General features: G+C 44.9%; 1 protein-coding gene across 1 annotated transcript in view; it reads left to right on the top strand.

The window, feature by feature from the left end:
• The window catches only part of CATSPERB (catsper channel auxiliary subunit beta), a 95326-nt gene that overhangs the window by 43200 nt on the left and 35205 nt on the right, over window positions 1-16921 (top strand). The window contains exons 18-19 of the mRNA XM_074956694.1: window positions 8089-8442; window positions 13232-13371. Coding sequence (XP_074812795.1) covers window positions 8089-8442; window positions 13232-13371 — 494 coding nt within the window. The remainder of the gene's footprint in view (window positions 1-8088; window positions 8443-13231; window positions 13372-16921) is intronic.

Genomic DNA, 16921 nt, shown 5'->3' with positions numbered 1-16921 from the left:
TCTAGCTTAAGACATTCAATGACCAATATTTTACCCTAAATTTCATGCCAATCTTGAAGAAGCAAGATTTCACTCAGAGAGTATTAGCCTTTTATTTCCAAAGACTAAAGTCCTTAAGAACCTCCCAGATGCTCTTTATTTCATTTGCAGAAAGGTTCACCTGTTTCCACTCAGAGTATTGAAGTGGGTTTCAGGGTGAATAAGAACATGTTATAAAATCATGACATTAGACCCCTCCCCACCCAGACTATTCTTACAGCTCACTCCACTAGACTTCGGTCTACATCTGCAGCCTTGTTGAAAAGTATCTCTATTATAGATATTTGTAAAGAGGTTATTTGGGGCTCTATTCATACCTTCTCGAGGCAGTAGGCTAGAAGTCCAGAGACTTCTGGATTGGAATCCTCTTTTGGCAGTGCAGTACTTCATTTGTACTAGACAGGATGCTGAACACCCTCTCCATAATTAGTTTACTGCTTGGGTGGCACTTTCAGTGGAAAATCCATAGGGACAATTGCTTGGAGAGTTTACCTGTACAGTAACTGGTAGTCTTTAAGATGTCTTGTCCCTGTTGATGTTCTTCTACCCATCTTCCTTCACCTCTGCTTCAGAGTCCCTAGCTTATGCTGGGTACTGTGATGCAGTGGCGATTGGTCCTGCCACTCTGCCCTTTATACCCTTGGAATGGAGCACAATGATAACTAGGATGCATGTGTGGACCAAACAGTTAGTTATTCCTGGCAAAAATCTCCGACCACAGGCATACTGGGTGCATGCACATCTGAAGCAGAACACCCATAGAGACAATGCATCTTGAACTCCAGTTACTGTACAGGTAAATAACATCTCCTTTCTTTTCCAAAATCTGAAATGTCTGAATATCAGACAGGTGACGATTTCAAATTGCATTACTCTATTCTCTGCCCCAAAACTCCATACATTAATGTTCTCTAATAGTGGTATTTCTAGTTAATAGGATTAAAAAAATAATTTAAAACTTGCTAGTTTCACTTTTATTTCAAGTTATCAACTTTTAAATTCCATCTGCCTTCTCTGATAACTTACTTCATTACTTACATATCTGCCTTCCATAGAAAAGTTGGGGGACAATTATATGGGTTTATTATTACTTAACATTTATAGTGTGGTAGCACCTAAAAGCAACAACCTCACTGAGCTACTTTCTGCAAGGCTCTGTATAAATACAAAATAAATGATAGTCCCTGCCCCAAAGAGCTTACTGTTTAGGGCCAAATCCTTTAACTTGGAGAATTCAGGACCCGTGTAGCAAGGAAGGGTGGAAACATCTAAAGGAGGGGGAGCAGGAGCGGCTCTGAGAATGGGAAATGTAAGACCCAGCCTCTAATTTGGAAGAAGATGACTCTCCTTTCGCTGACCACAGAGGTGCCATTCCAGATGGTGCCAGCAATTGGTGCAGAGGAGGAGAGGTCCATAGAGAAGTGAGCATCATGGGTTTTCTCATTCACAGTACCAAAGTAAGAGCCATTCGGGTTACATGAGGCTGGCATGGTACCGTGCTCTGTAATGATCCTGCTAGTTCTCCTGTGTCCACCAGCACCAATAGCACTGGCTCTTGTACTGCTGGCAATATTGGCACCGACAGGATCAGGAGATCCCTGGCAACCACAAATGCCTCCGGCATGGCCGGTACTGAGATAGTGTCAGAGTGTGGTGCCACGGATGTGGAAGGAGTTCCTTCTGGCTTCGGACTTGATGGCACCCCCCTAGGCACCAGAATCAATGGTTCCATCTTCTGCGGTACCAAAGCAGAGGAGTACTTAGACTGCACTCTACTCTTATCCCCATGCCTAGTAGACCTCAGTGCCAACAATCTCCCCTGCTTCTTATGCCTCTTCTTAGGCTCTGGTGATGGTGAACACTGTTAGGACTCAGATATGGTATGCACATGTGCATCACTCAAGAAGAACAAAAGTATATATACCCATTATTTAACAATGAAATCAGAACTGTATTTTAACAAAATTTGAGACAATTTTCTCTTCCTTCATTGTTAATTATTGGTAAGAAATATTCATATGTAATGCTTATATTATATAGTGTCCAAAGGCCCCATAGTGCTAGATGATATACAAACACATATGAAGATATATAAACCCTGAAGATCTAAGGAGACAAGTGACATATAAAGAGTGGAGGGAGAGAGTGTTACAAGCACAAATGTGCTGAGAATTCTGAGTTGTTTGCAGACTTCCTCATTTTTCTTTCAGAGTAGCCAAATGAGCAATATTACATCCACCGTTAACATATTTTGAAAAGCCATTGTATTCTAAACCCCAATTTTCACTCCCTCTAAAGACTTCCTTTGAGTCTGTAAGTCCACATGTTTTTTTCTCAGCCTCAGGCTGAAACTGAAATTTTACAACCAGTTCAGAAGAGCTGCCCGGGAGTTATACAAGCATGAAAAAAGTGTCTGTTTTTTTTAATATAGATATAGATATATAATTTTTTAATGGAGTCTAGCTTGAACTCCACTCAAAATGGGGGTTTTTTTGTTTTGTTTTTTTAAGAAATGCCATAGACTTAGTTTTCCAAGAGGAAAAATGACTATGACATACTTAAATAAATTTTATATACAATAAATTATAAGCAATTGAAATGGTGCCACTGAAAGAGAGTGTATTGCCACCCTTAAACTTATTCCAGAAATGGTCATTTGTATCAGTACTGAAAGCTGAAAATTCACACATCCAAAAATGCCGTTCTGTAAACCTAGGGCTGGATGCTGCCTCCTGCTGCTGTACACAAACCACCCAAGGATTTCCTCAGTATCAAAACCCCGTGCTGGAGTAGAATTGGTAGTGCAGTTCTTAAGTCATGGTAAGAGGAGGCACACGGCATTTCACACAATCAGAGCCTATGTTTAATAAAATGTGTCATAGTTATAACTAACACAAATGTTTGAAATCCAATATGAGGTTTTATTTCTAAACTATTACTTATGAGCATTCTTTATTGAAATTACGAGCCAGATTCTGACACCATGAGTCACATTGAATAATATGTTAATTTACATATGGTCATACCAGTGAAGGAATAAGGTACTGCTCAATTTGAGTAAGGTCTTGTCTACACTACGAAATTAGGTTGAATTTATAGAAGTCGGTTTTGTAGAAAGTGTTTTTATACAGTCGATTGCGTGTGTCTCCACACAAATGCTCTAAGTGCATGTAGTCGGCAGAGTGTGTCCACAGTACCGAGGCAACCGTCAACTGCCGGAGCGTTGCACTGTGGGTAGCTATCCCACAGTTCCCGCAGTCTCCACCGCCCATTTGAATTCTGGGTAGAAATCCCAATGCCTGATGGGGCTAAAACATTGTCGTGGGTGGTTCTGGGTACATATTGTCAGGCCCCCCTTCTCTCCCTCCCTCCCTCCATGAAAGCAAGGGCAGACAATCGTTTTGTGCCTTTTTTCTTGAGTTATCTGTGCAGATGCCATACCACGGCAAGCATGGAGCCCGCTCAGGTAACCGTCACCGTATGTCTCCTGGGTGCTGGCAGATGCGGTACTGCATTGCTACACAGCAGCAGTTTATTGCCTTTTGGCAGCAGACAGTGCAGTATGACTGGTAGCCGTTGTCGATGTAGTCCTGGGTGCTCTTTTAACCAACCTCAATGAGGTCGGGGCGCCTGGGCAAACATGGGAGTGACTCAGCCAGGTCATTTCCCTTTTAAGTTTCGTCTCATGGTGATTCAGTCCTACCGGCAGTGCACTGTCTTTTAATCTGAAGCCAGCAGAAGACAATGGCCAGCAGTCATACTGCACCGTCTTCTGCCAAGCACCCAGGTGATGAAAATGGCTAGCGGTCGTACTGCACAGTCTGCTGCCAGCAAGATGTATAAAGATAGATGAAGTGGATCAAAACAAGAAATAGACCAGATTTGTTTTGTATTCATTTTCTCCTCCCTCCTTCCGTGAAATCAACGGCCTGCTAAACCCAGTTTTGAGTTCTATCCTTGAGGTTTTGAGTTCTATCCTTGAGGGGGCCATTCTGTTTCTCGCAAAGCCACCCCCTCTGTTGATTTTAATTCCCTGTAAGCCAACCCTGTAAGCCATGTTGTCAGTCGCCCCTCCCTCCATCAGAGCAAGGGCAAACAATCGTTTCGCGCCCTTTTCCCTGGATTGCCCAAGCAGGAGTAGATGCAATAGCACAGCAAGCATGGAGCCCGTTCAGCTCACCGCAGCAGTTATGACCATTGTAAACACCTCATGCATTATCGTGCAGTGTATGCAGAACCAGCACCTGAAAAACCAGGCGAGGAGGCGACGTCAGCGTGGTGATGAGGACATGAACACACTTTTCTCTAAAACTGCGTTCCCCTGCAATTTGGAGATCATGGTGTTAGTGGGGCAGGCTCATGCCATGGAACGCCAATTCTGGGCCCGGGAAACAAGCACACAGTGGTGGGACCACATAGTGTTGCAGGTCTGGGATGATTCCCAGTGGCTCCAAAACTTTTGCATGCGTAAGGGCACTTTCATGGAACTTTGTGACTTGCTTTCCCCTGCTCTGAAGCACAAGAATACCAAGATGAGAGCAGCCCTCACAGTTCACAAGTGAGTGGCAATAGCCCTGTGGAAGCTTGCAACGCCAGACAGCTACCAGTCAGTCGGGAATCAATTTGGAGTGGGCAAATCTACTGTGGGGGTTGCTGTGATGCAAGTAGCCAATGCAATCATTGAGCTGCTGCTATCAAAGGCAGTGACTCTGGGAAATGTGCAGGTCATAGAGGATGGCTTTGCTGCAATGGGATTCCCTAACTGTGGTGGGGCTATAGATGGAACGCATATCCCTATCTTGGGACCGGACCACCACGGCAGCCAGTACATAAACTGCAAGGGGTACTTTTCAATGGTGCTGCAAGCACTGATGGATCACAAGGAACGTTTCACCAACATCAAGGTGCGATGGCTGGGAAAGGTTCATGACGCTCACATCTTCAGGAACTCTGATCTGTTTAAATGGCTGCAGGAAGGGATTTACTTCCCAAACCAGAAAATAACTGTTGGGGATGTTGAAATGCCTATAGTTATCCTGGGGGACCCAGCCTACCCCTTAATGCCCTGGCTCATGAAGCCGTACACAGGCACCCTGGACAGTAGTCAGGAGCTGTTCAACTGTAGGCTGAGCAAGTGCAGAATGGTGGTAGAGTGTGCATTTGGATGTTTAAAGGGTTGCTGGCGCAGTTTACTGACTCAGTTAGACCTCAGTGAAACCAATATTCCCATTGTTATTGCTGCTTGCTGTGTGCTCCACAATCTCTGAGAATAAGGGGGAGACGTTTATGGCGGGATGGGAGGTTGATGCAAATCGCCTGGCCGCTGAATACGCACAGCCAGACACCAAGGTGGTTAGAAGAGCATAGCAGGAAGCAGTGTGCATCAAAGAAGCTTTGAAAATCAGTTTCATGACTGGCCAGGATACTGTGTGACACTTCTGTTTGTTTCTCCTTGATGAAAACCCGCCCCCTTGGTTGCCTCTAAATTCCCTGTAAGCCACCCCCCTTTGATCACAGCTTGCTTGCAAAGGAAATAAAATCACTATCATTTAAAAAACATGTATTCTTTATTAATTGGTTATAAAAATAGAGAGATAACTCACAAGGTAGCCTGGGTGGGGTGTGGGAGGAGGGTAGGAGGGAAGGAAAAGGCCACTTTAAAACTTGTTGAATGCCAGCCTTCTGTTGCTTGGGCTGTCCACGGGGGTGGAGTGGTTGGGTGCCTGGAGCCTCCCACCCCGCGTTCTTGGGTGTCTGGGTGAGGAGGCTATGGAACTTGGGGAGGAGGGAGGGCAGTTAAGCAGGGGCTGCAGCAGCAGTCTGTGATCCTGCTGCCGTTCATGAACCTCCACCAGACGCCGAAGTATGTCCGTTTGATCCCACAGTAGCCCCAGCATTTCCTCATGCTTCCTCTGATCTTCCTGCCGCCACCTCTCCTCACGTTCATCGGCCACCATCCTGTACTCTGCTATTGTGTCCCTCCACACAGCTCTGTCAGTGCCGGGTGACTGCGTGAGCTCAGAGAATGTCATCGTGCGTGCGTTTTTTTTCACCGCCTTATCTGGGATAGCCTTTGGGACAGAGGAGGGAGGCTTGAAACATTTGCAGCTACTGGAGGAAAAAAAGGGAGTGAAGTATTTAAAAAGATACATTTTACAGAACAATGGTTATACTCTTTCACGGTGAACAACGCTATTCACATTACATAGCACATGTGATTTTGATACAAGGTCGCATTTTGCATCTTATATTGAGTGCCTGTGGCTTTGGTGTTAGAGATCACACACGCAGGGCCGGGCAACAGAATTCGGCTTGCAGGCGGCCATGGTAAGCCATAGTCTTTCGGCTTCTGCAACCTTCATAACAGCAGCCCCCTCCTTTCCCATACCAAGCAAAGCCCGTTGAGTTGGCCATTTAGTGCTGCAGTTTTCCTGTTAACGTGCAGCAGCAGAAACCAAACTAACCCCCTCCCCCCATCCAATTCTCTGGGATGATCGCTTTTCCCCTTCCCCCACCACCTGGCTGGTATCAGGGAAGATCCCTGCTAGCCAAACGCAAACAGCTCAGCGCCAGTGCCCCCACCCCACTGCGTGGCTAACTACGGGGAGGATTTCTTTTCAGCCACAGGCAAACAGCCCAGTAGGAATGGGCACCTCTGAATGTCCCCTTAATCAAATTCCCCTATTTCAACCAGGTTACCATGAATGATATCACTCTCCTGAGGATAACACAGAGAGATAAAGAATGGATGTTGCTTGAATGCCAGCAAACACCGGGACCATACACTGCCAGGCTTTGTCATGCAATGATACCAGATTACTTGTTACTAGCATGGCGTGATAAAGTGTCCTACCATGGAGGATGGAATAAGGCTGCTCTCCCCAGAAACCTTCTGCAAAGGCTTTTAAATTACCTCCAGGAGAGCTTCATGGAGATGTCCCTGGAGGATCTCTGCTCCATCCCCAGACACGTTAACAGACTTTTCCAGTAGCAGTACTGGCCATGAATGCATCCCAAGTCCTCAGGGCTACTTAATCATTAAAAAACGCTTGCTTTTATAACATGTATTATATTTAAAAAGGTACACTCACCAGAGGTCCCTTCTCCGGCTTCGTTGGGTTGGGAGAGTATTTCAGTCAGGGTGATAAAAAGATCCTGGCTGTCGGAGAGAACGGTGTGCTGTGTGCTCTCCCCAAGCTCGTCGTCCTCCTCCTCATCTTCCCCATCTGCAAAATCATCAGCCATGGTGGAGAGTACCCCATCATCGGAGTCCACAGACAGGGGTGGAGTAGTGGTGGCGGCCCCCCCTGGAATTGCATGCAGCTCAGCGTAGAAGCGGCAAGTCTAGGGCTCTGACCCGGAGTGTCCATTTGATTCTTTGGTTTTCTGGTACGCTTGTCTGAGCTCCTTAAGTTTCATGCTGCAATGTGTTGTGTCCCTGATGTAGCCTCTGTCCCTCATGGCCTCTGAGATTTTTTGAAATGTTTTGGCATTTTGTCTTTTGGAACGTAGTTCTGATAGCACGGATTCCTCTCCCCATACAGCGATCAGATCTAGTACCTCCCGTTCGGTCCATGCTGGAGCTCTTTTTCGATTCTGGGACTGCATGGTCACCTGTGCTGATGAGCTCACCTGGCCAAACAGGAAATGAGATTCAAAAGTTCCCGGGGCTTTTCCTGTACACCTGGCCAGTGCATCCGAGTTCAGAGTGCTGTCCAGAGTGGTCACAATGGTGCACTGTGGGATAGCTCCCGGAGGCCAATACCTTCGAATTGCATCCACACTAACCCTAATTCGAAATGGCGATGTCAATTTCAGCGCTAATCCCCTCGTTGGGGAGGAGTACAGAAATCGGTTTTAAGAGCCCTTTATGTCGAAAAAATGGCTTTATTGTGTGGACGGGTGCAGGGTTAATTCGGATTTAAAGCTGCTAAATCCAACATAAACTCGTAGTGTAGACCAGGCCTAAGGGTGCCATAATCTGTCCCTAGATTTGCATACTAAAAATTATTGCACAGAAAATGTAATTATTCTGTTTTCTTAATTTAGATTATAATGGTAGGCTGAAGGTTGTTACTACTCCATTTAAATCTTCTGATATTGAGAAGACTATGGTGATTCCTGGCTTTAGCAGCTTCCTGATTGTTGAAGTTCTGGATAATCTGACTGCTTTGGCAGATGCTACCATGCCTGAGAGAGTGCCTTTCAACAGAACCTTTGGCTCAGCCATGTGGTTTGTGTATGACTTTGGCACTACGAATGGAAGAAAATGGAAGATTATAGTAGGCACCTGTAGATACTGGGTACGAGAGCTTGATGATAATCTACCACTGAATGCCATTAAATACTTGGATCTTACCCAAACCTTAAATTTTGGATTCAGAGTAACCCCTGTTGATACAGGTGAGACATTTTGAATTTTGTTTTTATTTCTTGAGCTCTATAGTCTGAACACAAAATGTAAAATAGATATGAGGCTGGTTTGGGTGAATTTTACATGATAATGGCCAGATACTGATTTCAGTTAGATGTAAATTTGGAGTAACTCCAATGAAGACAATGTCCTACATTTCAAGCTCTTGCCACTTGGTGGAATTATAAACTGAAATTATACATGGTTGTTTTTGGACAAAAGGAAATTTTTGAACCATATTCTATTTACCTCCACTCTCTCCTCACACCCAAAGCCAAGCACCTTAGTATGGCCATTGTAACATTTACAACATTTTGACAGATGGTTTTTCTTTGCACTCATGACTGGGTTAATTTTAAAACTTAAAACTTCCTATATGTGAAGGTTCGGTCCCAGAGACACCCTTGGGACTGTCACCTGATGTGCTAAAATTACCTCTGAGCCTGTTTTCCCTGCCAGCTTGCGACTCCAGAACCCCGCCTTGTGAAACCAGACATGCTAGCCTGTTGCAACACAGACCCAGGGTCCGGGCCACACCCCCAAAGCTGTAGGCTTTAAGTGAAAACAGCTCTGCAGGTTACCTGATTCCAGCACCCAGCTCCCAATAGGATCCAAACCCAAAATAAATCCATTTCACTCTGAATAAAGCTTATACAGGGTAAACTCATAAATTGTCCGCCTTCTATAAAACTGATGGAGAGATATGCACATCTGTTTGCTCCCATAGGTATTAATCACTTTTTCTGGGTTTACTAATAAACAAAAGTGATTTTATTAAGTATAAAAAAGTAAGATTTAAGTCAGGGGCAGGCAAAATTTTTGGCCTTAGGGCCACATTGGGTTTCCAAAATTGTATGGAGGGCCGGTTAGGGGAGGCTATGTCTCCCCAAACAGCCAGGCATGGCCCAGCCGCTGCCTCCTATCCGATTTCCCCTCCTCCCCGCTTCTTGCCCCCTCATGGCCCCCCCCCAGGACTCCTGCCCCATCCAACCCCCTTGTCGCCCCCCCCCCAGGACTCCTACCCCATCCACCACCCCTTGTCCCCTGACCACCCTGGACCCCCCACCCCTGACTGCCCCCTGCCGCCCAATCCAAACCCCCCCCCCTCATTCCTGACTTGCCCCCCGGGGATCCCTGCCCCATCCAACCACCCCTTCTCCCTGTCCCCTGACTGCCCCCGGAACCCCTGCCCCTGACTGCCCCCTGCCGCCCCATCCAACCCCCCCTCCTTCCTGGCTGCCCCCCGTCCAGGACCCCTGCCCCCATTCAACCCCCCTGTTCCCCTCTGACCACCCTGACCCCTATCCACACCCCCGGCCCCTGACCACCCCCCAAACTTCCCTGCCCTCTATCCAACTCCCCCGCTCCCTGCCCCCTTACTGTGCTGCCTGGAGCACCAGTGGCTGGTGGCGCTACAGCTGCGCCACCCGGAGCACTGGGTCAGGCCGCGCTCTGCAACCACGCTGCCCAGCCGCCCAGAGCATTACACTGGCCACATGGCTGCAGGGGAGGGAGGGACAGCAGAGGAGGGGCTGGGGATAGCCTCCCGGGCCAGGAGCTCAGGGACCGGGCAGGAGGATCCTGCGGGCCGGATGTGGCCCACCTCTGGTTTAAGTAGTTCCAAGTAACAACAGACAGAACAAAGTAAGTTACCAAGCAAAATAAAGCAAAAACGTGCAAGTCTAAGCCTAATACATTAAGAAACTGATTACAGGTAATATCTTGCCCTCAGAGATGTTCCAGTAAGCTTCTTTCACAGACTAGACTTCTTCGTAGTCTGGGCCCAATCCTTTCCCCTGGTACAGTCCTTGTTAGTTCCAGCAGACATCTTAGGTGTTAACTAGGGGTTTTCTCATGACTGGCCCTCCCTTTGTCCTGCTCCACCCCCTTTTATAGCTTTGGCACAAGGTGGGAATATTTTGTGTCTCTGAGTCTCCACCCCTCCTTCTAAATGGAAAAGTACTAGATTTAAGATGGATTTCATTATCAGCTGACATGATCACATGTCCCTGTGAGACCTCATTCTTCATGACCCATGGGCTGGCTCAAATATACACAGGAAGGCTTGCAGGTAAATAAGCCATTTACAACCAATTGTCCTAGTCAATGGGAGCCATCAAGATTCTAAACCACCATTAATGGCCCACACTTTGTATAATTACAATAGGACCTCAGAGTTATACTTCATATTTCAAGATTCAGATACAAGAATGATACATGCATACAACTAGGATGAACACACTCAGCAGATTATAAGTTTTGTAATGATACCTTACAAGAGGCCTTTTGCATAAAGCATATTCCAGTTATATTATATTCACATTCATAAGCATATTTTCATAAAGCAAATGGAGTGCAATGTCACACTATAGTCTTAAGGCATGATCCAAATTTCATTAAGTCAATGGGAGTCTTTCCACTGACTTCAGTGAACGTTGGATCTGGCCTTCTGTTCTCAGCAAAGACAAGTTGCTTTTGACATGCTTGGAGAAATATGGTTGAAGAAATTTAATGCAAAGGTGAAGCTGATTTTTTTCTTTTAAAATGTGTTTTCATTGATTTTTCAATTACATATAAGCACCAGATGATACCCTGACCTTTGGACCATACTTTTAAAATAGTTGGCCAAATAGATGCATGACTAAGTCAAACCAATGGAATAAAATAATAACAGGAAAGAGAACATGAAGTGCCAGGGGCCAGAATGATTAAACACAGTTTTTCATGTAAACAGTACAGTATGGGTGATTTTTCCACTTTTGTATTAATCCCCAGTGTCGCTGGGCCAGGCTTCTCCCCACCTCCAAAATATATGCTGCCATGCCCATTGTCTTGCAAGGAGGCTTACTTTCTTAATAGAAACCATCAAATAAACAGAAAAACAATTTTAATTCAGTCTTTACTTTCAGGTTGCTGCTCCACCCCTCTCAGGGCCCTCTGTCAGGCTCTCAGTTCTGAGCAGCCTCAGGGCACCAACCCCCACTTTGTTCCAGGGTACCTACCAGGAGTTAGCTGTATTCCAGTTTTCAGAGCAGCAGCCGTGTTAGTTTGTATTCGCAAAAAGAAAAGGAGTACTTGTGGCACCTTAGAGACTAACCAATTTATTTGAGCATAAGCTTTCGTGAGCTACAGCTCACTTCATCAGATGCATTCAGTGGAAAATATAGTGAGGAGATACTTGTGGCACCTTAGAGACTAGCCAATTTATTTGAGCATTAGCTCACGAAAGCTTATGCTCAAATAAATTGGTTAGTCTCTAAGGTGCCACAAGTACTCCTTTTCTTTTTTCTGTATTCCAGTGTGGCTCTCCCTCCCCAGGCACAGGCTGTGTCAATCAATCCCTCCTCTTGCTGCCCACTACCAACCCTTTATAGGTACAGGGGTAGCTCAGCCCTCTTTAATTGGGTACATTAGACTCACCTTCTTGGTCCAAGGGAGCTGGGCATAGTCTATCCTCAGGGACTAGCTGCCTTTTGATGCCCAGTAAGAATCAAAGAAAATTAACCATTGATGAGAGTGTTAGAAAATTAGTGTCAGTACTTTAGGACTGGTTCCTGCACATGAAGTAGCTTCAGTCATGTGAAGAGCATCCTCACATAAATAAAGTTACTTACATATATAAATGTTTGCCAGCTCAAGCCATTAAAAAAATAACTATCAGAATCCCCGGTATAGATCTCTCCCATACATGCCTATGTAAGTGAATGGAGTTGCATGGGTGTATTTCATAACAGGATTTGACCCTAAATCTGCAATTCAATCCCAGGTTGAAAATTTTAACCATATGATAATGTGGTTGATGATGTACAAAACAAAGAGCAGCACACTACCTAGGCAAGGATTTTACATCCTAATTAGGGGTACGTAACATCCAGTGGGATTTTCCAAAGCACTCCGAGAGATATACAGGTCCCATTGGAAATTTAATGAGACTTGTGCTCCTAAATTACTTAGGTGCTTTTGAAATCCCATCATAGTGCAATATATTAGCAGAGGACGGTCAAATTTCAAAGTGATGCAGAATTCTTCCTCTTAACACACACACATTGCATTGATGGATTAATGTTGGTAAACTTTGTGGCAGAATTCTGTTTTAACAAAGAAATGGAATGAAGAATGATTGTTTGGAAAATAACAAGAAGCATGATATTCTAAGCATAAGAGGTGGCATGGAAAAAGGTGCAAAGGCCAAGGTGGGTGAAGCATACCAAAGCTGCATTGCTGAGGGTAACAATATTGGTGAGAAATGAGAGCTGAGATACAGGCCAGCATAGAATTGTGCCAGAGCACTGAGAATGAGGATGAGAAGCTAGACCTTGAGAGGAAGTCTGATTCAAAGACAATGGGAGTGACATGATCGAATGGTGAGACAGGAAGATGATTTTAATAGCAGCCCAGACTGGAAAGAGTGGGATGAGATGCAGGTAGGCCAGAGAGGAAAAAGTCAGGAAATTCTGAGATATGGTTCCCACAAAAATCTGCACTCATCTGTGTGAAGACACATTACAGTAACAGGTTAGTTGACCTGTTCGGCCAAATTAAGAAGCAACTCCTAATGTTGAGGAAGAGAACATACAGAGCTGTGAGTAGGGGATAACTCTTCCCTGTTCACTCCATATGGACACAAATCTCTTCCCTTTGAGTGGAGCATTAGGTGGCAACTCCGAGTTCAAACTTTGAGTCTTGGGCTTAATTGTTCCTCACTTGAGTTTTTCCTATAGTAAGGGAGCACGTGGCTCCAAGTAATTATGATCTTCATTTCTGTGCTTGATTTCACAGCCTATCCAATCTTTCACATGCCACTAATGAAGCTAGTAGTTGGAAATCCATCCCTATTTAAAGTGAAGACAAACGATTACTGGGATGACACTGATAGTTACACGATGAAATTCTCTGTCACTAACAGTTTTTTCAAACAAGTAAGAGTAGACAAGTAGTGAGTAACATACTGGCTCCTACAATAGTATCTTTCATTTTTTATTTAGCAGAGTTTTGATAAAGGGGGACAGAGCAGATGATTATACATTGAGAGAATTTACACTTATGTAGTGACTGGGTCATGTAGAATATCTTTGTTAAAGGACTTTGCTATGAAACATTTTCAACATTTTATCAAAATTTTGTGAATATCTATTGCCTGTTGACCCTCAGTCCTTGTGTGAAGTTCTCATACATGTCACTGTGAGTTCCACCTATGGAATGAGTATAGCTCAAGAATCTATCTATCTAGTATATATAATATAAAATTACTTCAAAGTGCAATATTCCTTTTCACTTGTTTCTGTTCTTCCTTACATCTCTGCCCACAGTGTACTTCGTTATTCATTCATATTATTCATTATCAATACAGTTTATTTTCTAACTTCCTCAGGGCAGAGACCTTGTTATCCTAGTTGTCTGTTTGTGGGTCTACATGAGCATATTGCCTATGAGGTGTGAAAGATTAATGGAGATCAGAATGTAGGCTTTAGGACCGATTAATATTAGTGTGAATGCCCCATGGGGAAGTGACACTGCCATGCCAGAGCATGGAAATCTTAGATTAATGATGGGAGAGTAACCCATCAGGTTTCACCTTGACACTCGCTTTTTTTCCTTTCCGTGTGTTTGGTTTTGGGGTAAAGGCAGTATTTGTCAGGTAATGTGGAGCAACTCAAGAAAAACTTACCCCTTTGTAAAGTTTTTCTTTTTATTCTTTCACTGCCCCTTCCATTGCTGTGGGCTCTTTCACAAGCACAACAAAAGCACGTTAAAATAAAATCAGCACTAGTGAGATAATGACTTGTCTACACAAGTTCATATGCTATATGTACCCACATTAATTCTGTTAATCAGAACATCCCCTCTTTTATCATGTCATAATCCTAACTCACCCCTTTCCCCAAAGTATCCTGGTTCAAAAAGAATGGCCTTTACAGCATGTCCGGAAAATTAACAAGCGTGGGCTGTAGTAGATTAAGTGGGAGAGTGAATTCCTGAGTCAAGGACGCCTCACAGAGCATGTCCTGCCATCCCCCACCATTCCCCTTCCTGTCTAAAACAGATAGCTTGAGTACCCTGCTGATCACAACCATAGTCCTTTTACATGTAGAGAGAGGCAGCTGTTGTGATAATTAAACATATACATGTACCACAATTGTGAGCTCAACTGTGAGAAGTGAGTGCAAGTTCATAAACTGTCACAATAAGCTATACAAATATTGATGGGAAAGGTGCAAAAGGAGACAAACTGAATTAGTCCAAACAAAAAGGCCTACTGATCTAAGTCAGGGACTTTATTAAGATCATGCATGGTAACCAAGAGAAGTGTGGAACCAGAAATCAATTAACCAAAATCGTGTGTCAGAAATTCGTCCTATTGGACAAAATAATGAGGGGATGGACTATTTCACCTGTCATCCCTTTTGGGGTTCTTCAAAAAAATAAGATTGAGGGAGGGAATTCAGATGGACGGAAGTGAACACAGTTATTGCTGACTGCACAACTGTACCAGTAACTGTAATTGCGCAACTTCCTGGTGCAACTACTGGAAGAACCAACCAGGGGCCGTTCTCCTCTTGACCTGCTGCTTACAAACAGGGAAGAATCAGTAAGGGAAGGAGAAGTGGATGGCAACCTGGGCAGCAGTGACCATGAGATGGTTGAGTTCAGGATCTTTACAAAAGGAAGAAAGGAGAGTAGCAAAATATGAACCCTGGACTTCAGAAAAGCAGAGTTTGACTCCCTTAGGGAACTGATAGGATCCCCCGGGAGGCTAATATGAGGGGGAAAGGAGTCCAGGAAAGCTAGCTGTATTTTAAAGAAGCCTTATTGAGGGCACAGGAACAAATCATTCAGACATGCAGAAAGAATAGTAAATATGGCAGGCAACCAGCTTGGCTTAACAGGGAAATCTTCGGTGAGCTTAACCACAAAAAGGAAGCTTACAAGGAGTGGAAACTTGAACAGATGAGTAGGGAGGAGTTTAAGAATTATTGCTCGAGCATGCAGGGGTGTAATTAGGAAGGCCAAAACACAACTGGAGTTGCAGCTAGCAAGGGATATGAAGGGTAACAAGAAGGGTTTCTACAGGTATGTTGGCAACAAGGTGGTGGTCAGGGAAAGTGTGGGACCCTTACTGAATGGGGGAGGCAACCTAGTGACAGGTGATGTGGAAAAAGCTGAAGTACTCAATCATTTGTTTGCCTCTGTCTTCACAGACAAGGTCAGCTCCCACACTGCTGTCCTGGGCAACACAGTATGGGGAGGAGGTGAGCAGCCCTCAATGGTGAAAGAACAGGTTAAGGACTATTTAGAAAAGCTGGACATGCACAAGTCCACGGGTCCAGATCTATTGCATCCGAGAGTGCTGAGGGAATTGGCTGATGTGATTGAAGAGCCATTGGCCATTATCTTTGAAAACTCATGGCGATCAGGGGAGGTCCTGGACATTTGGGAAAAGGCAAATATAGTGCCCATCTTTAAAAAAGGGAAGAAGGAGAACCCGGGAAACTACAGACCAGTCAGCCTCACCTCAGTCCCTGGAAAAATCATGGAGCAGGTCCTCAAGAAAACCATTTTGAAGCACTTGAGGAGAGGAAGGTGATCAGGAACAGTCAACATGGATTCACAACGGGCGATTCATGCCTGACCAACCTGATTGGCTTCTATGATGAGATATCTGGCTCTCTGGATATGGGGAAAGCAGTGGACGTGATATATCTTGACTTTAGCAAAACTTTTGATATGGTCTCCCACAGTATTCTTGCCAGCAAGTTAAAAAAGTATGGATTGGATTAATGTACTATAAGGTGGATAGAAAGCTGGCTACATTGTCGGGCTCAACGGGTAGTGACCAATGGCTCGATGTCTAGTTGGCAGCTGGTATCAAGCGGAGTACACCAGGGGTCGGTCCGCGGGCCTGTTTTGTTCAACATCTTTATTAATGATCTGGATGATGGGATGGATTGCACCCTCAGCAAGTTTGCAGATGACACTAAGCTTGGGGAAGAGGTAAATACTTGGAGGGTATGGATAGGGTCCAGAGTGACCTAGACAAATTGGAGGATTGGGCCAAAAGAAATCTGAGGTTCAACAAGGACAAGTGCAGAGTACTGCACTTAGGACGGAAGAATCCCATGCATGCTACAGGCTGGGGACCGACTGGCTAAGCAGCAGTTCCTGCAGAAAAGGACCTGGGGATTACGGAGGATGAGAAGCTAGCTATGAGTCAGCAGTGTGCCCTTGTTGCCAAGAAGGCTAATGGCATATTGGGTTGCATTAGTAGGAGCATTGCCAGCAGATTGAGGGAAGTTATTATCCCTCTCTATTCGGCACTGGTGCGGCCACATATGGAGTATTATGTCCATGTTTGGGCCCCCCACTACAGAAAGGATGTGGACAAATTGGAGAGAGTCCAGCGGAGGGCAGCGAAAATTATCAGGGGGCTGGGGCACATGACTTACGAGAGGAGACTGAGGGAACTGGGCT

Source organism: Natator depressus, chromosome 6 (assembly GCF_965152275.1).
Source record: "Natator depressus isolate rNatDep1 chromosome 6, rNatDep2.hap1, whole genome shotgun sequence".
In the NCBI taxonomy this organism is placed as follows: domain Eukaryota; kingdom Metazoa; phylum Chordata; order Testudines; family Cheloniidae; genus Natator; species Natator depressus.
This window is presented reverse-complemented; position numbering and strand designations above follow the sequence as displayed.